The following is a 20,130-nucleotide window of genomic DNA, read 5'->3' as shown; positions in this document are numbered from 1 at the left end:
TGACTTTTTGGAGGGAGAGCATTTAGATGTATGTGATATTCTTTACCGTCAAAAGAAGTATTCTTTCTCTTGTTTTTATTTAAACATATAGTTCTTCTCTGCTTTCCCATTTTTGATACACAGGTTTTAAGGCCTCCTTTCATGTTGCTCTCGCTTCCACGATAAAGGAAACAGAGTGGCTGGCAGGTGGTACCAGAGCTGGCTTTAGTGTTGGGAACAACAGGGAGCTCTGGGGCTGATGGGGAGAAGCTGCTGCTCACCCAGGGCCATTTACCACGTGGGATGCGGCCTCGGCTTTGCCACGTTTGCTGAGTGTTTTTCTTTTTCCAAGATAAGCAGAAATTCAGCTTTCCTGTGTGGAATCTTCTAATTTAAAATTCAGACTTAAACAAAAGTGTCTGTGGGAGCCTGCCTTCAGGCTGGTGGAGGCTGCCAGCCTCGTTTGTAGCCTTCTGCGCAAGTTTTGCCTGTGGGATCTGCGACCGCACTCCTAGGCCATGGAGGAGGCTTGGGCCCGCAAAGGCCCAAAGCCAGTGGCATTGCCAGGCCTGTCCTTCTGAGCTGAGGGCCATTTATAGGACAACTCACACTTATTGAAGCAGCTGGTCCCCTTATCTTAGGAAGGAAAATTCCTGTTTTCTCCTAGTTTGTCCCTGTTATTTCCTAGCTCAGCACAACTGCCCAGCTCTTTCTATGTTTCTTAGCTTGCTACTCAAGTTTTTGTATAGCCACTCTTGTCCTGTAAGTTCCCAAACAGAAAGAGCCTGATTATAGGGACTAAGGGGCAGAGATGGGGGAAGTCATGTGTGGCAGGGGTTTTTATGGGTGACTGAGAAATAAAGGCACTCTCTCCGTGGACTGTAACCAGGACTTGTAAATAAGTTTGCTTTCACAAGTACTTTAAACTAATTGAAATTTGAAGTTAATAGGCAGTTTGGGGCATTAGCAAAGAGGCAGACACCTAAGTCTCATCTGTGCCAGTGTCCCCTACCTCTGGCCTCTTTTCATACCCTCCTAGTGGCAGGACTCCACATCACCCACCGAAAGCTGCCTTCTACTGTGTGTGCGAACCTGTACAAAATGATATCCAAGAATGTTCACATGACCTTGTGAAAATGGGTCCACAAAGAAATTTTTAAAATGTGGGTGATGCTACGATTAAAATGTTGAGAGATGACTCAAAGCACAGGAAGGTTCCACGTCCAGGATGGCAGCCTGAGGAGCTCCACGCCCCCCCCGCCTTCCCTCAGTCATCCCATCTAGTCACGTGGCTTTCCAAAACACTCTCGACTCTGATGAACAAATGTCTTCTCCAGCCTTGACTCAACACTACAAGTTTCATTTTAAAATACTCCAGTTCCCCCAACTCCTAAAAGTAGGGAGAACCAGATAAAATACAAATAGCTGAATGTTAACTGTTGAAGCTGGGTAGAAGGTACTTGGGAGTTCAGTATACTGTTCTCTTTTGTGTATGTTCGAAGTTATCCTTACTGAAACCTTAGAGAAGTCACGAACCTAAAATCGGACTCCTTTTAGCCTTGCCACCCCTCACCTGGTCCAGGCCGCCCTCACCTGTCACCTGGGTGCCTGCAGCAGCCTCTGGCTCCTGCTCGCCCTGCATCTTCTCCACGGGGCCGCCAGGGTGAGGGCTTTAGGTTGTACATCAGATCACATCACCATCTGCCCAGGACCCTGCAGTGGTTCATCCCCCCCATCAGAGCAAAACCAAGTCCTTCTGTGGCCTTCCAGGTCAAGCACACTCTCCCCGCACCCCTTGAACTCCGTCCCCTACCCCCCAGTGCCCCCAGCCCACCAAGCCCCCAGCCACACAGCTGTTCCTTGACCCCGTTACAGTCCCACCTCAGGGCCTTTACATTGCTGTTGGCTCTGCCTTGTAAACATGTTCGCTCCTCTCCTCTTTTCTCTTTTTAAAAAAAATTGAAATATAATTGACATACAATGTATTGTTTTAGGTGAACAACATGATTTTATGTATGACTATATTGTGAAATTATTACAAGTTTTCTGAACACCCATCACCTCACATAGTTGTTTTCTTATAAGAACTTTTAAGATCTACTTTCATAGCAACTTTCAAATATACAGTACAGTATCATTAACTTTATAGTCACCATGCTGTAGATTCCCCAGGACTTATCTGTAACTGGAAGTTTGTACCCTTTGACCACCTTCACCCATTTTGCCCACCCCCCCAGCCCACCTTGCACGTCTTGTTTCTTAAGGTCTCTGAGCGGATGTCTCCTTTGATGACTAGTATAAAGTGGCAGTCCCCGTCTTTCCCTGCTTGCCATCCCCTTCCTTGTTCCCTTCTTTTCTGTGGCCGTTACCACTTAACCACCAAGGGCTGATCTGCTTCCCTCTCAGATCATGGCTCTGTGCTTTCTGTGTCTTGCCCACTGCCGTATCTTGGGCACCTGGAGCATGGCCTTGCCTACAGCAGACACACAGTGTTGCTGAGTCCGCAACACCTGCCTTTGACTTGGATCACAGAATCCTGTTTATTGAGCTGAATTACACATTCTAGGTAATAGAACAGCCTCGGTGTTGGAGAAATGGAGGTATAGGTTTCTTAACCCTTCTCACCTTTCTCCTCTGCCCTAAAAACCGAGAAGAGGTGACAAAGATCAGCTTGTAATGCTAAGAGAAAGACTTGCCTTTTGGCAGGTGCAAGCTGCTACCTGATCCTACACGTCTTGATGGAGCCATTATTTCCTGCAGGCTCGCCATGCTAAGAACTTTCAGACTTGTCTTTTTTTTTTTTTTCTTTTTTTCCTAAACAATTTGGGTTGGGAAATGAAATTAGAGGTGCCTTAAAAGATTATTAGAATGCCCATCTGTAGGTCCAGAATTATCTTGAGAAATTATTATGCTGGAGAAATAGGTCTGGAAGGATAGAGACCCGGGTATCAACAGAGGTTGTCTTTGATTTTTTAAAACCTGTGCTTTCTAATTTATCTAATTTAAAAGGCATTTATAATTTAAAGCAATTAATGTTTAAGTCACATGGCTTACCTTTTATCTTTAAAAAAAAAAAACCAGCCCTAATGAACCATAAATCATATGCTGTAAAATTCAGCCTTTTAAAGTGTTCAGTTAAGCAGCATTTAGTGTGTTCACAGAGTTAGTCAATCATCACCACAGTCAGTTTTACAGTATTTATCACCCCGCAGAGAAACCCGCAGAGAAACCCCACCCCCTTTAGCAGGGGTCTCCCTTTCCATTTCCCCATGTGTCCCTGATCTAGGCAACCACTAATCTACTTTCTGTCTGTATAGACAGAGGCATACAATAGGTGGTCTGTGAGGACTTGTTTCTTTCACTGAGCATAACGTGTTCAAGAGTGATCCATGTTGTGGCATGTGTGAGTACTTCATTATTTTTTATAACTGAAAAATATTCCATCATGTGGTTAGATTACATTTTAACCATTCATCAGTTCATGGACACTGCAGTGATTTCTACTTTTTGGCTACCATGAACATTCACGTACAGGTTTTCGTGTGCAAGCACATTTTCAGTTCTCTTGGGTCTATACCTAGGAGTGGAATTGCTGGGTCACATGGTTACTCTGTTTAACTTCCCGAGGAATTGCCAGACTGTTTTCCATAGCAGCTGCATTATGTCACATTCCCACTAGCAGTGTATGAGGATTTTGATTTCTCCACATCCTCGCCAACATTTATTACTGTCATTTTGATTATAGCCATCCTAGTGGGTACAAAGGATTTATTCTTTATCCCTACTTATTAAAAAAATAACACTATATCCTATGCAGACTACCCTATCCCCCCAAAAACGAACACATGTGTTTTCTCTCCAGCTGAAACAGAACCTCACGAGGGAAAGAGGAAAGTGGAATCTCTGTGGCCCATCTTTAGGATCCATCACCAGAAAACCCGCTATATTTTTGACCTCTTCTACAAGCGGAAAGCCATAAGCAGAGGTAATTGACTAAATTCTCTCTTGACCTTCCCAACTTGAGTAGCTTTCAGATTTAGTTAATTTTTGAAACCTCAGCAAGTGTCATGATGTTTCTTACCACCAAAAAAAGGAGAGGGGCCAGGACAATATTGACTAAATACTTTTTTTTTAAATTTTAATTTTTGGCTGCGTTGGGTGTTCGTTGCTGTGCACGGGCTTTCTCTAGTTGTGGCGAGCAGAGGCTACTCTTTGTTGCTGTGCGCAGGTTTCTCATTGCAGTGGCTTCTCGTTACAGAGAGTGGGCTCTAGAGCGCAGGCTCAGTAGTTGTGGCGCACGGGCTTAGTTGCTCCGCGGCATATGGGATCTTCCCGGACCAGGGCTCGAACCCGTGTCCCCTGCATTGGCAGGCAGATTCTTAACCACTGCGCCACCAGGGAAACCCCTGGCCAAATACTCTTTAAGGGTGGGTAGTGATGGGCCAGGGGTGGGGGGAGCTTTGTTATACTATGGTCTGATGCCCTTTCCCCATCTTTTTGACAGAACTGTATGAATACTGTATTAAAGAAGGCTACGCAGATAAAAACCTGATCGCAAAATGGAAAAAGCAGGGATATGAGAACCTATGCTGCCTGCGGTGCATTCAGACACGGGACACCAATTTTGGGACGAACTGCATTTGCCGGGTCCCCAAAAGCAAGCTGGAAGTGGTAATGTCTCCACCCCTGTCACGTCTGACGACTGGGTGTGATGTTACTGTCAGGGTTCTGCCCTAGTGACCACAGGGTATCTATGTTGTTCTCTTTTGTGGTTGGCCATCCCCCCAGCAGTGAGACCCTCTGGTCAGGAATCCATGCCAGGGAGTTATCTTACGTCTGGGGGCCAGTCTCACCTCCTCCTTTGGGCAAGTTATTGGGTTCCTTTCCTCACTTAACCAAATGGGGGTGATGATACCCACCCCCAGGGTGGCCGGGAGGGTGGGCCAGTCGGCAGGAGCTTGTCCCTTTCCCTCCGGTGCTCGCCCTTCAGCCGCCCTTTTTTCCAGGCCTCCTTTTCTTCCCAGTGACACTTCAATGTTAGCATCACCGCGCCTCCTGCCAGAACTTCCTGGGCGGCTGGGGAGCACGGCTGGGTGTGCAGTAGCTCAGCTCTGCGCACAGATGCCTCTGAAGTGGAGCCGCAGGAGGCAGAGAAGCATTGCTGGCCTGTTGGCCGTTAGCGGCCTTTGAGCGTGGCCCCTCGGCTGACTGCCATGGGCCCCGCTGGGAGGTCAGGCCAGATGTCTTCTTTCACACGGTCCCTCGTCACAGGGTCCCTTCACGCCACAGCACTAGTTACAGCTTGTAGGGCTTCGGCTCTGGGCCAAGGGCTTTAGCTCAGCAGGCAGCTCTGTCCCCCTGAACCATCTGGAAGCTCGAGGACGGGCCTGTGGAGCAGTGGAGGGCGAGCACGGGCTGCCTCCTGAGGGGCAGCTCTGGTGCTGGGCTCTGGTGGGGGCAGGGGGGTGGCAAAGCAGCAGAAGCCCTGCTCCTCCGAGAGCCCCGGGGTTCCATGGTGATGTCTAGCTGGGGCTCCTGCCCCAGACACATGGCCAGAGCAGAGCCTGCTGCAGATTTAGTTGGGTTTCACCATCAGATCTTGTTTCCTTAGACCAGAGTCTTGCTCCTCCAAGAAAGAAGAAAAAGGAAAAGCAACACCATTGCCCTTTTGTCTGCCGGGTGGGCTCCCCCCGGCCAGACACTGGGCCACACCTAGCCTGGGGGACAAGACTATCCCGCTGCCACACAGATTCAAGTACGCGCCGCTCTTCTCCTGAGCCCACAGTGGAAAGTTCCCCAGCCCAGAGGAGGCCCTGAGGCCCCTGGCACTGAGCCCCCTGAGCTGTAGCAGACCCACCCCCAGCTCACTGTAGGGTGTGTCCTGCGTGCTTTGCAGAAAAACAAGAATCATTTACACAGATTTTTTTTTTTTTCCTTTTTGGGGAGCAAGTGTGCACACTGAATTTGCATAAATTAAATCCACATAGAGATGTAACCATAGTGTCAACAGCAGCTGTTTCCACCTTCACAAGGAAACCGAATTTTCCCCACCCAGCAGTGTCGCGGAGGGTTTCTGAGGAGTGTCCTGTGGATGTCCCATGGCCACCCTTCCCGCAGGAGGATTCCGGCGTGTGGCCCGTGGCGGGGGCGCAGGGTCTCAGCTGTCCTCTGTTTGCAGGGCCGGATCATCGAGTGCACGCACTGCGGCTGCCGGGGCTGCTCTGGCTGAGGCCGTCGGGCCCCGACCCCTCTCCACCCTGGACTCGACTGCGCAGCTTTCTGCCCGTCACGCCACCCTTTCCTGGGAGCAGCTTCTCCTCAGAGCAGTTCCCCGGGCCCGAGTAGGGGCATGGTCTCTATGTGTCAAGGCTTTGGTGTTCATACGCTGTGATTTGTAGAAATAAAACTCTTAAACCTTTTGGGTCCTGCCTGCCTTCTTTCAGAGCCAGCAGTCTGTGGAACCCAGTGGGACAGCGCCAAGCCCTGGAGACCAGTCGCCCTTAAGGCGTGATCCTAACTGCACCTTACAGGTGCTGTGTGACCTTGAGCACTTACTTTCCTCATCAGTGATGGGGGTGGCAACCTCTCAGGCGAGGAGGGCCTAAGATGACATACCAAGGTGGCCCAAGCTGCTCTTGGACTTGCCATGAACTTCAAACCAATGCCTGCAAAAAGCTGCAACTCTTACTGTAGCCCAGACCTTTCCCTCAAGCTTGCAGCTACACCGACATGTTCACGTGTCTTGAATACGAAAGGGACTCTTGGGGCTCCTGCAGAGCCATGTGAAGGCCATGCACTTTGTTCCAGCTCTGCTGGAGGTCCCCTAGGGTCTCCCCATCACCTGCCCCCAGAGCCTCTGTCCACATCGGCCACAGTGACGGTGTCCTGGTCTCCCTTTGGTTTGGTCCGGAACTTCTGCCACGGGTGGGGGGTTTCCTCTGCTGGCATCACTTTCAGCCACTGCTTATAATAAGCTCGGAAGCCATCAATCTTCTCCAAGTAGGTGTTTCTCCCTTTGTACTGTAATTGGAAAAGTGTGGGGTTCCAAGGCTCAGAGGGGCCACGATTAGACTCACTGCATGCTACCTACCGCTGAGCCCAAACCATGGCGGCTGGCTCAGGGCTCAGGGCAGCTGTTCGTGCTTCCAGTCGGTCAAAGGGAGAGGGCAGAAAAGCCGCTCAACACCGAGCAGTGTACAGCAGAGAAACAAAGTTGTACCGTGGGGCAGACCCGGATTCTCTCTCATCTGCTAAGAATCCTTCCTGAGTCTGTGCTGCTGCGCTCCTATACCCAGGCATGGCACCCCAGCCCCGCACAGCTAGAATCGCTGGGTGCCACCAGCTGTGCCTCCACAGTCTGCTGAGTGCCTCCAGCTCGGCACAGCCATCGCCTCCCTCTGACTCATCTCGGCACTGCTGCAGAGCCTCAGGAGAGGAGGGGAGAAGGGAAGGAAACAAGACGTGCCACGCAGACGCCAAGAGAAAGCTGGCAGAGGAACACAGAGAAGACCAGAGAAAAAACAGACAAAACGTATGAGATAAAGACCGTTACTACATGATGATAAAAGGGTTGATTCAAAAGGTTTAACAACTCTAAACTTGTACCTATTAGAGCCTGAAAGTACGTGAAGCAAAAACCTGATGATCACAAGTAGAAGAAAGTCCCCCATGAGGGAGTATGAATGTATGACTGAATACAATAAGCTTTAGGCTTCTGGTAGTTTGGTGACTGTTGACTGAACCTGGGAGACCCCAAGTGGCCCTACACAGTGAAGAGACAACCCTCCAACCGGAAGATTCTTGCAACATGAAACCAACAAAAGACTAGTGTCCAGAATATTTACAGAACCCTGAGGCATCAGTAAGATAAGACTAACAACCAGCTGTTCGAAGATGAGCAGCTGTGCCCTCCGGCGTACCCTCCACCGCTGTCTCACTAGCTCTCACTAAGCCTTCGAGGATCCCCCCTGCACAGCCGTCCCTGACCCCACGTCCCCTGGCTTGGTGTGTCCTGGCCGACTTGTCTCCCTCCCAGTCAGGCCACAGCTGCTCTGGAGGTGCTCAGCACAGGGTCTGACTCAGCGGACCTAAAAACCAAAGCCCCGGAGCCTGATGTCCTCAGAACAGCAAGGAGAGAAGTGGCCGTTACAAATCAGATTCTATCGCTGCCTTCCTGCCGTCCCCATTCACTCGACAAACAACAATCTGTGCTGGGCGCCGCATGACAGGCAGGCACCAGGGACCCAGGTGACCAAGGCAGTCAGTCTCCACCTCTAGGGGCTTTTACAATCTCCTTAACGCAAGAGTCACACACATGTGCGTGTAATTACCGACTGTGAAACAGGGTGAAAAGGAATAGTGCTTGTATGGGGGCCGCCAGCAGGGCACCTCTGAGAAAGAGCCACCTGAGCCAACACCTACCAGATGAGAAGGAACCACAGCCTTGAGAAAAGCAGGCGGCCACTCAAGGAGAAGGGAATACAAAAACCCCGAGGCAGGAAAGAGGCCAATGAACCGAGGGAGGAGTGGCCTAGGACGAAATGAGCCACGTGAACAGGGGCGCGCAGGCCAGGCCACGGTCTGAGGAGTTTGGAATTTTCCCCAAGGGAAGCCACCGACAGTTTAAAGCAAAAGGATGGGATGCCAATCCCAGCAGGTCAGAACCGGGCGGGGTGGGGGGCGGCGCTGGTCAGGGAGACGACGGGCACGTTAGAGCTTGGCGCACTCACCCGGTCGAAGGTGGGTGGGTACTGGGCTGCGAACTCCAGCTGGCGGATGACCACTTCGTTCACCGGGACCCTGTTCCGCCTCATGTCCTTCAGGATGTCGATGAGATAGGCGTAGTCCAGCTTCTTGACGGCCGCGCTGATGAGGGCGCTGTAGATGTGGGCGTTAGGGGTCATCCGGGATTTCTGGAACATCACAGACACGCCGTCAGCGAGAAGGCAGCGGCTCGGACAGAGCGGCCCACGGCGGCACGTCAGGCTTGGGGAGCGACCCTGCCAGTCAGGCCCGCTCTGCAGACCAGCCGCCAGGGACAAGAAGGGCAGAAGCTCGTAGCAACAACGGGCTGTACGCGCCCCCCGCCCCACGTCCGCCGGTCTGGGCTCCATCTCAGGTGGCTGAGGACCCCGCCCTCTCAGCCCTGAAGAACGTGGATGGCAAGTAGTGGGTTGTTCTCAGAGACCAACAGACTCGGGCGGTAAACCACATCAGGGCAGGAGACCGCCTCCTGTGGTTCACTGCACCCCCGCCCCCGAGAATTCTGGTACCTTCCCTGCTCCCATCATGGCCTCCATGCCTCTAGAGGGTTGGGGCCAAGACCTGCCCCCACCCCTCAATCTCACCTCGCAGCCACCACCTCGGTGATCATAACACCCCTGGCCCTCAACGCCCATTCCTGCAGCGCCTCACCAGGCTTTCCTTTCTCCCAAATCGGGCCACTGACCATTGCACACTTGCAGCTAGAGCGACCCCACTCTCCCTGTCCCGCCCCCGACAGCTTACCCTGAGGGCAGAGGCCTGGGCTGTTTCGGAGGGCGCCCTCGCACCCTGCCCCCCGCCCCAGCTTTCTTCTTCAGCACCCAGGGGACTGCCTGGGCCCGGGCCGCTCACCCCCATGTCTGCAAGCAGCTGCAGGCCATCCCCTGGCCTGTGGCACCCGACGGCCAGGCTGCAGAATGTCTGCAGGTTGGGGACGATCCCCCTCTTTGCCAGCACTGGCAGCAGTGCCTGTGGGGACAGACACGGCATCAGTGTAGGCTGTGGCCCACCGGCCCTGGCAGGAGCCTTCTCTGCTGACCTCACTGAGCAGAGGCCTCGGCCCGGCTCCCCAGGAGTCAGCTGCTCTGCAAGGCCCCCGCCTCCCAGCCCGCCTGTCCGTCGCCCGTCACCCCTTCTTCTAACGCCCTCCACGTTCCTGCCCCCTCCGCTCCTCTGCCGGCCACCATCCATCCCTGCACTCGGGCCTTCGATGTCCATCGAGCACCAGGGCCTCAGGGGATGGCGGTCCTGTGGTCCAGGGCAGGAGACAAAGCCGACAACAGCATGGGAAGTGTGGCGAGGGAGCCCCCGGGCAGGAGATGGGGAAGAGATGCCCGCTCAACCTGGCTGTCTCGGGGCGGGGCCCAGCGAGGGGCTCTAGAGAAAGCTGTGCTCTGCTCTGAGGGCCTGAAGGCAGAGGCTGCCTCTGTCAGCTCTCAGGAGGGCCCAGGTCAGAGCTTCTGGCAAAAGGGGCATCACACAGAAATACGTTGTACGAATGGACAAAAATCCTGTGAGGGCCCCAATGTCGCCATCTGTGAGATGAGGAAAGCCACAGGCCAGCGGGGCCTCCTGCTATGGTCAGTAAAGAAACGAGCGGAGGTGAAGCTCTCAGAACAGAATCAAGCACAGGGTGAGTGTGAGGAAGTCCATGAGGCGGGGGCGGGGCTGAAGGGTGGCCCCTCTGGGAGGGTGGGGAATATGGCTGGTTCGCCACCTGATTCCCAGGTTTTCACCAGGTGCTCCAACAGTCTGCGCCCCTCTCGCAGGAACGGCGGACACACCTGGCAGGGGAGGGTCCGAGGCGGAAGGAGAGGAGGGGCCCAGCCGGGAGCCCCGTGCCTTCCCCCACGCCCCTCACCTTCGCCCCCTCCAGGTCACCCAGCTTGCTCTTCCTCCTCATCAGCGTGTTGAAGAAGGTCAGGTCGGCCTCCACTTGGTGCGCGTCCAAGACGGTCAGCAGCGAGGCCTCTGCGGGGCTCCCGGGCTCCACCACCTCCGCCAGGAGCGTGAGGGTTTTGATGTCGGGCCGAAGCCCATGCTCCGCCATCTTTCCCAGGAAGCCCTCCAGGCCCCCCATCAAGGCCAGCCTGTCGGCTGGAGTGGTCACAGTCCCAAAGGAGACCACGGCCGAGGGGACCGCCCCCGGAGTCAGGAGGTTGGCCTCCAGGCCCCAGGGAGACGGCGCCGGGGCCGCAGAGGGGAGGGCCACAGCGTGGTCAGGCTCCGCCTTGGTTTCCACCCCAGGCTGGGCCTTGCCGCGGGCTCCGGCCTCCTGGGGCTCCAGAGGCCCCTCAAGTGCCTGAGAAGGTTCTAGAAACAGCTGCCTCTCCAGGGCCTCCACGTGCAGCCTGGTTGACAGGCTATCGTCTGCCCCAACCCCGTCTCTTCTCCTTGCCTGCCGCCCACCTGCCGGGGGCTGGAGCAGAACCATCTCCTCCCTGGGCCTCAGGAGCACTGCCGAGGCCACCTCCGGGTCCCCCAGGCCGCAGTCCCGAGCTGCCCCCAACAGCAGGTTGTAGCCGTGCCGGCTCGGTCGGAGCCCCAGGCTCAGCATCTGCCTCCACACCTGCCGAGGAGAGACAGGCCTCACCCCCAGCTCCCGCTTCAAAGAGCCCTCAGCAGAGCAGGCAGCGCGAGGCAGCAACCAGTTGGCAAACGTGGGGGCGAGAGGGACACAGGAAGGACACCAGGCTCTGGGCCACTAAGAACCCCAGAACCTGGGGGCCTCCACGGGGCGCTGCTCCTCCCCTCCTCTGGCTCACCCCAAAACCGTGTCGCACTTCCATCTTTCTGGCTCTCCCAGGCCCTTCTCCCTACTCCCCTGGGGAGGGACAGCCAGAGAGGCTAGGTGCTGGAGGAGTCCAGGCTGACTTAAGGATTGAACTCAGCCGCCCTTCCTGAGTGCCTGCTGTGTGCCCTGCCCCACTCGGCGTCCTCAGCTTCCTCGAGAGCACGGAGTGGGTGCTGGCGGAGGGGCGTCTCAGCCAGGAAGAGCGCCTCACAAGCTGTGGGCCCGGGCAGTCCTGTCTCCCCTTGAGATGAGGTCGTTTTCAGCCCTCAGCGAGGAGTCTAGCACACTTGTGTGTCTCAAGGGGGCAGTCTGACCACGTGTCAGTCACTCTGACACCAACCAAGATGCCACGAGATGCCCCACGAGGCTCACTGGTCTTGCTGGCTCCTGTCCACGGGCTCACTGGGAGGCCACGTGCAGCTGCCAGGAGCTCACGTCAAGTGTGCCTACGAGTCAGGGCCGGCCAGGCCCAGGTGGGTGCCACATGCAAGAGGGCCGCTGTCCACCAGACAGGGTCGTGGGGAGGGCAAGGGTCGGGAAGCCACCTCCATGGGGAATGCTGACAGAACTGAGGTTTATCAGGGACACAAACGCTATCCCGTGGCAGGAGGGATTCTTGGTTCAAATCCCAGCTCTGCTGGTGGCTGTGAGACCTCGAGCAAGTTACTCAACCTCCGGGAGCCTCAGCCTCCTCGTCTCTAAAACGGGGCTGTGGTGCCCAGTTTGAGCAGTTTAACCAGTGCATGACACAACCCGGCTGCTAGCGTGAGAGGCTATTTCTCACTAGAACAGATCGAGGCCAAAGAGAGGGAGGAACCAGACCCTGTCTATAAAGCAGCCAGGGGATGGCTGGCAGCCACTGTTTCCAGGGGGTCTGCAGAGGGGAGGCACGTGGTCCAGGGCCGTCCCAGATCACTGGGGCTCAAACTCCGTGCACACCAACCCCCCGGGGATCTTGCTGAAATGCCCATCTGGCTGCACGAGGCCTGTGTGCGGCTGAGACCCCACATTTCTGACACAGGAGGTGTCTGAGCCCCCGGAGATCCTTCCCACCCGAAGAGGGGGGGAGGCAGCTGTGGTACCAGTGCTAATCCCACATCCGCACTTGATAAGGGGGGCGATGAGATGGGATTAGAGCAGCGTGTCTCAACATTAATGTCCGTGAGGCTCTCTCAGGACTGAATGCTGACTTCTGGGTCCCACACGCAGAGACGCTGAGTGGGGGATGGGTTGGACTCCTTCAGGGACCGTAAGCTCAGTGGGTCTGGGCCGGCTGCACAGAGAGCCACCGAGCGGAGTGGGAGAGTGTGGGCTGGCTGTGCCCCGACTGGAGCAGCACCCACGCCTCCTCCGTGTGCCCTCCCTCCCTGCCATCTGTAAAACGCAGGGAGCAGCGTGCTCTGGGAAGGCCAAAAGATCACAAATATAAAGACACCCAGCACAGGGCAGGAGCAAGGGCTCAAGTAACGCACGAAGGATCATCAGGTGCAGCCAACACAGGCACACGGAGAGGGAGCGAGCAGGGCAACAGGAGAGACAGGAGGCAGAGCCAGGCGGGACAGACCTGCAGGGCATATCGGAAACCCGTTTTCTTGTCCTGGATGCAGCCCATGAGCAGGTAACTGAAGGTCTCCTCTGTGACCGCATGTCCTTTCTGGATGATTTCCTGGGGGAGGGAACAAAGAGGGCCGAATGAGAATGTGCAGAAGAGCCAAGGCCCAGGCCCAGGCCCAATGGGGCTGGCTAAGGGCAGACACCCCAGGTCAGGCTCAGGGCTACGCCTCTGGAAGAGGTGGGTCCTGACTCCGGCTCCGGGCAGCTCAGTACCAGCTGCTGAGCAGAGCTAACTGCTGCCTGCACCCCCTTCTCCTCTCCTTCCCAGGACTCTCTTCCTGGCTCTGCTCCGGTCACTTCTCTGCAGCCTCTCCGCAAAGGCCACCCCAGCAGCCACTTTTAACCCCTGTACATGAGGCTTTGGAATTGCACAGAGCTGGCTTCAAGTCCCAGCTTCACCACTGGCTCGCTGTGGGAGTGTGGGCAAGGCATTATGCTCCTTGGTCTCAGTTTCCTCATCTATGAAGTGGGGGAACAGGACATGCCTTATAGGACCTTTGGAACGACCCCTCAGTGAGCACTGGCTCACCTTCAGCGCCATGAAGCCCACCCTCTGGTACGGCACCACGGAGTCCCATCCAGCGGGACTGCACACGGCAGAGCACACGACCCACCGCCTTCACGGGGCTGGGGGCCTCTCTGTCTGCCAGACCCAGGCCTCTGACAACAGGGTCGCATGGGATTCACCTGTGAACCCCAGAGCCCAGTACGGGGCTTATCTCATCGGCCCCTGAACCTTCCTGCATGAGGAACACAGACAACACAGCCTCACACCCTGCCACGTGGGACTGGCCCCGAATGGGGAGCGGGAAGGAAGGGATGTCCCACCTTAAACACATCCAGGCACATCCTGAGGTCTGCGCACATGGCGGCCATCTTCAACAGGGAGTGGTACGTTTTCAAGTTGAGCTGAAAGTTTCTGGCCTGAAGCTGCTGCCTTAACTTCAGGGCACTCTGCAGAGCAGAGTCCTTCCAGGGGGACTCAGCGCAGACGTTGAACAGGGCTGTGTAGGTGGCATCTGAGGGCTCCAGGTCTCGCTTCTTCATCTGTGGAGACGGGGAGAAACTTGGAGGTGGCTCTGGGATCAGCCAGACGCAAAGACGATGGCCACCCTGAGAGAAAGCTAGAGAAGACCGTGCTACCACACTGAACAGGCCTGGGAGCCAGGCCTGTGACAACGCAGAGCTGAGTGACACGCAGAGCTGGCTCTCTGAACCTCTGACTCAGCCCAAGGGGCTCTGGGAACTGACCCCGCACCACAGATGCTCCAAACAAGAAACCGTCCTCCCCATGGTGCTCAGCAGTCCACCCTGGGCCTGGGGTGCTTTTGCAGCAGGGTCTCCCCAATGCCCCGGCTCTGTGGCCGACCAGGCCACGCTGACTGTTAAGATCCATGGGGTGGATCTGGTCTGGGAAAGGGTGGAGGGGGGTGGTAATCAAACCCCAGCTCCAATGTTTACTACCTGAGGGGTCATAAGTTAGCTCGTCATTGGAAAAATGGGGGTGATACGGTCACCTCGAAAGGCTGTTACAAGGGAGAGCATCATGGGAGAGAGGCCCCGGCAGCAGCAGCAGCAGCCAGGAGCTGGTCCCTGCAGCACACCTCAGTAGCCGCCACCCCACCCCCGCTGAGTCACAAACCCTGGGCTGACACTGGGCTTATTAAGCCCTCCAGGTGACGGAGTCTGAGAAACTCCTGGTAAAGCCAAGCAGTCGCTATTTCCCAGAGAAGGGCAACGTGACAGAGGGTAGGTGACTAGCTTTTGCAGAGCGTACAGAACCCTGTTCTCAGGCCATTTCGCGCTCAACTCCCAAGTCCAGCACTCTCGAGAGAGAGAGAGAGAGAGAGAGAGGTAACCTTAGACATGGCACTTCATCCCTCCACGCCTCAGTTTCCTCATCTAAAAAAGGAAGACAGTGATCCCAACTTCAAGGATGGGCAGATGCTCTGTATATGTTCACATATTCCACAGCGTGTACTAAGGACTTACTACGGGCCAGGCCCAAATGACGAGACTAGGGCTCCCAAGAATTCTTGCTGGAATAAAGGAAGTTCCCAGCTCCTGGCTATAGGAGAAGATGGGAATACTTCTGCTAGAGTCTATGGTCCTCTCAGGCACAGCTCTTTCCTGACTCATGAAGGAAGCAGCTTCCTGGCTCTGAGAATGACAAATACAACACACCCCAGAGGTGGGCGAATGTAAAGTAAAACCATCTTCCAAGAGAAATAAAAGCCCTTTTTCAAAGGATCAGCTTTGGAAGAAAGGTGCATATATGCACCCGTGTGTAGCGTGAGGATGGGAGTGAGACAGAAGGAACACAAACGAAACTAACTGGGAGTAGCAGTGTAAAAGGAAGGGGACCGGTGGGCCCTGCCATGGCCCAGACAGGGACTGGAGGACGTTCCATGTCATCACGTAGTTATCTGAGATCACCTCCATTTTATGAACGATGAAACTGAGGCTGGGGGGGTAATGCACTAGCAGGTGACACATCCAGGATCTGCACCCAGCTCTTTTGGGGCCCAAAGCCCATGTTCTATGGAGCCTGGCCCCTGCTGCCCCCAGGCCCATGCTCACGTCATTGTAGAGCTGGAAGGCCTTCCTCAGGTAGCCGGCCCGCCCGCAGCCCCCGATCAGCACGGTGTAGTTGCACTCAAGGGGCTGGAGTCGCTCCTCCTTCAGCATCTGTCTCTCAAACAGGTCCAGGGCCTCGGCCAGCTGGGGAAGGGGGGGGGGGAGGACACAATGGTGGGGGGGACTCAGGGTGGCCTCAGAGACCCTCAGCAGAGGGAGGGAGACTGAGGCTGGGGGACCCTAGCTGAGCCCAAGCTCAGGCCTGCCCAGGAGACAAACACCCACCCTGGGCCTCTGCCACCAGCCTCTTGGTACCCATGGTCTGCCGCCATGGGCCTTCGCGGTGGCCAGGAAGGAAGCCCACCAGTCTCCCACCACCTGTGAGAGCTCCTGGTCCCACTGCCATGGGGGAACTCCCTGAGAGGCAGGGGCAATGCCTAGGTGAACAAAGTTCTGAGGGAGGTGAGGGAAGGAGCCACGTGGCTCTCTGAGGGAACAGCCAGTGCAAAGGCCCCGAGGCTGGAGTATGCTTGGGAGCTGTGGGAGCAGAGAGGAGGCTGCAGCAGAGTAAGTGAAGGAGGGGAGGTGCGGGCGGAGAGGTAAGGGGAGTGGAAGGTGGGTGGCAGTTCTTGCAGGCTTCATAAGCTACTGTGAGGACTCCAGCTTCTCTTTATTTCTCAACTTTTCATTAAGGGAAATCTCAAATATACATAAAAGTAAAGAGAATAGTGTAACTACAATGCCTATTAACGTTTGGCCAATCTTGTTTCATCTATACCCTGCACTCCTTCTGCAAACTGAATTTGTGAAAGCAAATTTCAGACATCCTGTCACTTCATTCACCAAAGCTTCGACATATGCCTCCAAGAGATTTTTAAATATAAATGGAACGTCGTGATCAATACTTAAGGAAATGCACATCCCCAGTGTCACTGAATTCACTGGGAGAGCGGGAGAGAGAAGTCAGGCCATGTGCTCTCTGCTTTAACGAGATGGCTCCAAGCTGCGAGCCCACATCCTGGAAAGAGGTGGAGAGAGCCTCGGGGAGCCCAGAGACAAGTGTCGTAATAGCTGAGCGGGGGCGATGAGAAGGCTCGGCCTGGGCATTCAGGGGTAGGCTTGCGAGAAGTTAGGACGGGAGAAATTGTGAAGCTAGGGCTGGTGAGAGAAAGAGAAGACTCAGAGATGACCTGAAGGCATGTGGCCTGGGTGGATGGATAATGGGGTTACCACCGAGTGAGATGAAGAAAGCATAGGGAAATCAAAGTTGGAAACAGAAATTGCAGGCCACCGAGGGTAAGTATAAGGGAGACGGTGAGGAGGCAGCTGAATACACAGATGGGGAGTCCCTGGGATGGCCGAGCTGGTAACAGGAAGGTAGGACCAGCATGAAGGAGGGGGCGCTGAAAGCCAGGAGGCTGGCGGGTCGCCTGGTACAGCACCGAGCGGGGAGTGAAGACAGAGAGGAGAGAGGAGCCCTCAGCACCCCACCCTTCAGAGATGACTGGAAGGCTGGGCGGCCCATCACAAAACGCCACGGCGCGGTGGAAGCAGCAGCCAGGAGCAGCAGCATCCAAAGGGTCCCTACCTTTCCTTCCTTGATCAGGCGTTTGCACTGAAAGAAGTACCAGTAAGGGGTGTTTCTCGGGCCCTGCCACGATTTTGGCTGCAGCTCCCCTTCCTCATCTTCTTCAACACTCTGTTCCTTGAGCCGCAGGTTATACAACTGGGCCGTCGATTTGTGGAACATTCTCCGGGAGGAGTATTTGTCGGAAAGAGTCCCAAAGCTCTCCTCCTCCCCTTCCTCCTGGGGGGCCGTGGGGCTGGGCTGGCCTGGGTCAGAGCTCAGGCTGCCTGTGTTCTTCTGGCTCCGCGGGCCGAGGGGCAGCTGAGAGAGGGAGCTGTTGAAGGCTGCTGGCGCTAGCCGAATCAGCCCTTGGGCCCTCGGCCACGTGGGCCCCTCCTTGCCTCCGGCCCACCTGGCTCTGAGGGCGTCAAGGCGGTGCAGGATGGCCAATCCCACGGGGCGGGGGCCGGAGAAGAGCCGCGGGAGTCTCACGAGGTCCATCTCTGGCGTTCCCCTCCAGGGCCTGGCACAGGTCAGCAAAATAGTGAAAGTCAACGCGAGTTCATAGTCACAAAAGGCAGAAAGAAGACCGAGAAGGTGCGTATAAGCACGAGCCCTGAGGTTAGAAAGTAGGCCTAGGGTTAGGGTTAGGTTCAGATTTCGGCTCCACCAAACAACCATCCTTGAGTCCCTGAGCACTCACTGCTCTGGCCTCAGTCTCCTCGGCTATAAACTGGGGTTAACTATAACACCACCCACACAGCACTGTAACAGTGATTCAATCTCAGATATCAGCGTTCAGGTGCAGCATGGTGAGCATTCGATAGACCTAAACTATTGATCTGTATCACTGAGCCACGACCTAAGTGACCGGGCACTCAAGTCAGAGCTGACTTTGAGCCCCGGCCAGAGCTGAGCGACTGGGCCCATTACTTGACCTTCTTGGACCTCAATTCCTTCAGCTGCAAGACCCATTCACCTTACCACAAGGCCATAAGAATTAAGTGAGATGTTCTTAGCATAATGCCTGGGGTTTAATAAGTATTCAAAAAATTATCGCATTATCATTTATTAGGAAAAAAACACTGGCATTCTGGGCCTCTGCACAGAGAAGTTAACTTAAACATTTCTCTTCTGCAAAATTCACGGACAAATGGGCTTCAGCTGTGCTGTCCAATGTGACTATTGACACTTGAAATGTGGCTAGACTAAATGCAGATGTGCTTTAAAGGTAAATTATACACCAGATTTCAAAGACTTTGTACAAAAAAAGAAGGTAAACTACACATTTTTTTACATGTTGAAATGATAATATTTTCGATATACTGGGCTAAAGAAAATTTGAGACTGATTTCACAATCTTTAAACTTTAATGCGGCTACTTAAAAATTTTAAATTTCATACGTGCTCACATTATACTTCTATTGCACAGTTAGGCTAGAGATCCTGGTCTACATATTTGAAACTAATTTAATAAAAAAAATATCACCCATCAAAAATATTTTGATGGGTAGATATGCCTAGTTTTAGTTACTTAAGCAATTTGGGGAAATTTTTATCTACTCTGAGAGCTTTTGGCCCAATTTAAGGACTCTGTCAGTTGACAAAAAGTTTTTCCCCCAAACAGATGAATACTTAAACTCATTCAAAGAAGAGAGAAGAGAGCTTCCTGAATTAAAAAAAAAAAAACAGAATAACGAGCAAGAACACATTTTAAGGTCTGGCTATATCAGAAGGTGGAAAGACCTCAGAGGGGACAGCAGGTTAGAAAATTATTATCTGTGGCCCAGGGAGGGGACTGACTTGCTGGGGGCCCTGCAGCAGCCGGGTGGGCGAGATCCACTAGCTCTGGAACTGGCTAGCTTTGAACCCAAGTCCATGAATAGTATCAAACAGCTTCTCTTGACCAGCACCCTAGTGACACCAGTGCAGAGGACCTTTACCGTTCTGCACCTGGTGAAGCTCCGAGAGAAATGTAATGCGAGCCCACATGTAATTTTAAATGTTTAAGTGACCACATTAAATAAAGGGTTTACGCACGTTAATCAAAATAGAGAATTTTAATTACTGATATTGATTTAGGTACCAAAATGTCTTTAAAACAAACTTATACTGTATTAGTACAGATGCTTCTTTTTACAGCATTAAATAACAAGCCCTATCGTCATGTCCAAGCAGCGACAACTGGAGAAGAGTTTGTCGGAGTTGCAAATACTCTGTCTCCAACCATCATTTACACTCATCCCCATTTGCAATCGCGACTTCGTTTTGGGCAGAGCGAACGCCACTTAGTCAGTCACCGAAGTACTTGTTAAATTTCACACTGAGACAATAAAGGTGTAATTCCTTCCACCCCAAGTTCGTCAACCCACCCGGGTTACTAAACCCTAAATTAGAGACACGGGGCCGCCGTCCTCCCTTGGGGGACCAGCCCCTCCCCGGACGCTCCCAGGGACCCTCAGGCCGACCCGCCCCCACTCTCCACACCGGCCTTTAGAGCCTCGGTCTCCTCAGCGGACGCCCCCGGCTCCGACTCTGGCTGCGACCCTCGCTGCCCCTCTGGCCAGTCTTCGTCCGGAGCCCGGGCTCCTGTGAGGGTCAAACAGGAACTCACTCCAAGGGTTCGACCCAGTGAACGCGGCCCCACCTCTGCCGCCGAGCCCACGGCACGCCCGCCCCGCCTCGCGTCACCCCCAGTCCTGGCCCCGCGTCACCCCCACTCTCGTCGCCGCCGCGCCGCGCACCACTCTCCGCGCTCCCGACGACCTCTCCCAGAAGTGCCTCGGCCGACCGTGCGCAGGCGCAGTCCGCGTCGCATGGTTTCAGGTGGGCGTTC

The 20,130-nt window shown here is 54.5% G+C and overlaps 2 protein-coding genes across 15 annotated transcripts in view; one reads left to right on the top strand and one right to left on the bottom strand.

Annotated features, from left to right (window-relative positions):
* BUD31 (BUD31 homolog) overlaps nt 1-6,398 on the top strand; it is a 9,438-nt gene extending 3,040 nt beyond the window's left edge. For 2 of the 4 annotated variants that reach the window (XM_059036828.2, XM_067012242.1), the window contains 3 exons: nt 3,842-3,964; nt 4,484-4,650; nt 6,158-6,398. In XM_059036828.2, the coding sequence (XP_058892811.1) occupies nt 3,842-3,964; nt 4,484-4,650; nt 6,158-6,208 (341 nt within the window). In that variant the 3' untranslated portion in view covers nt 6,209-6,398. Of the gene's footprint in view, nt 1-3,841; nt 3,965-4,483 lie in introns of all 4 variants that reach the window. The other 2 variants (XM_067012241.1, XM_059036827.2) reach the window with 1 other exon arrangement.
* On the bottom strand, nt 1,965-20,130 carry PTCD1 (pentatricopeptide repeat domain 1). 11 transcript variants are annotated; one of them, XM_067012228.1, is made up of 10 exons: nt 20,039-20,130; nt 19,786-19,883; nt 17,316-17,817; nt 15,731-15,871; nt 13,979-14,197; nt 13,101-13,202; nt 10,604-11,311; nt 9,595-9,711; nt 8,709-8,891; nt 1,965-7,465 (listed from the first exon to the last, which is right to left on the bottom strand). In XM_067012228.1, exons 3-10 carry the CDS (start codon nt 17,793-17,795, stop codon nt 7,406-7,408), a joined length of 2,010 nt encoding a protein of 669 aa, XP_066868329.1. In that variant the 5' UTR covers nt 17,796-17,817; nt 19,786-19,883; nt 20,039-20,130; the 3' UTR covers nt 1,965-7,405. The 11 variants fall into 11 exon arrangements, with proteins under 11 accessions (XP_066868329.1, XP_066868328.1, XP_066868325.1 ...); XM_067012227.1 differs by having other exon boundaries at nt 20,009-20,116; XM_067012224.1 differs by having other exon boundaries at nt 1,965-6,999; nt 20,009-20,116.

The sequence above is a fragment of the Kogia breviceps genome, chromosome 14 (assembly GCF_026419965.1).
Source record: "Kogia breviceps isolate mKogBre1 chromosome 14, mKogBre1 haplotype 1, whole genome shotgun sequence".
Lineage (NCBI taxonomy): Eukaryota > Metazoa > Chordata > Mammalia > Artiodactyla > Physeteridae > Kogia > Kogia breviceps.
This window is presented reverse-complemented; position numbering and strand designations above follow the sequence as displayed.

Coding starts and splice junctions, on each gene's coding strand:
- PTCD1 (XM_067012226.1), bottom strand. CDS start 17,795: ATGGACCTCGTGAGACTCCCGCGGCTCTTCTCCGGCCCCCGCCCCGTG. Junction 15,872..17,315: donor GCCTGATCAAGGAAGGAAAG/GTAGGGACCCTT, acceptor CCCCTTCCCCAG/CTGGCCGAGGCCCTGGACCT. Junction 9,712..10,603: donor GTGACCTGGAGGGGGCGAAG/GTGAGGGGCGTG, acceptor CTGTCCCCACAG/GCACTGCTGCCAGTGCTGGC.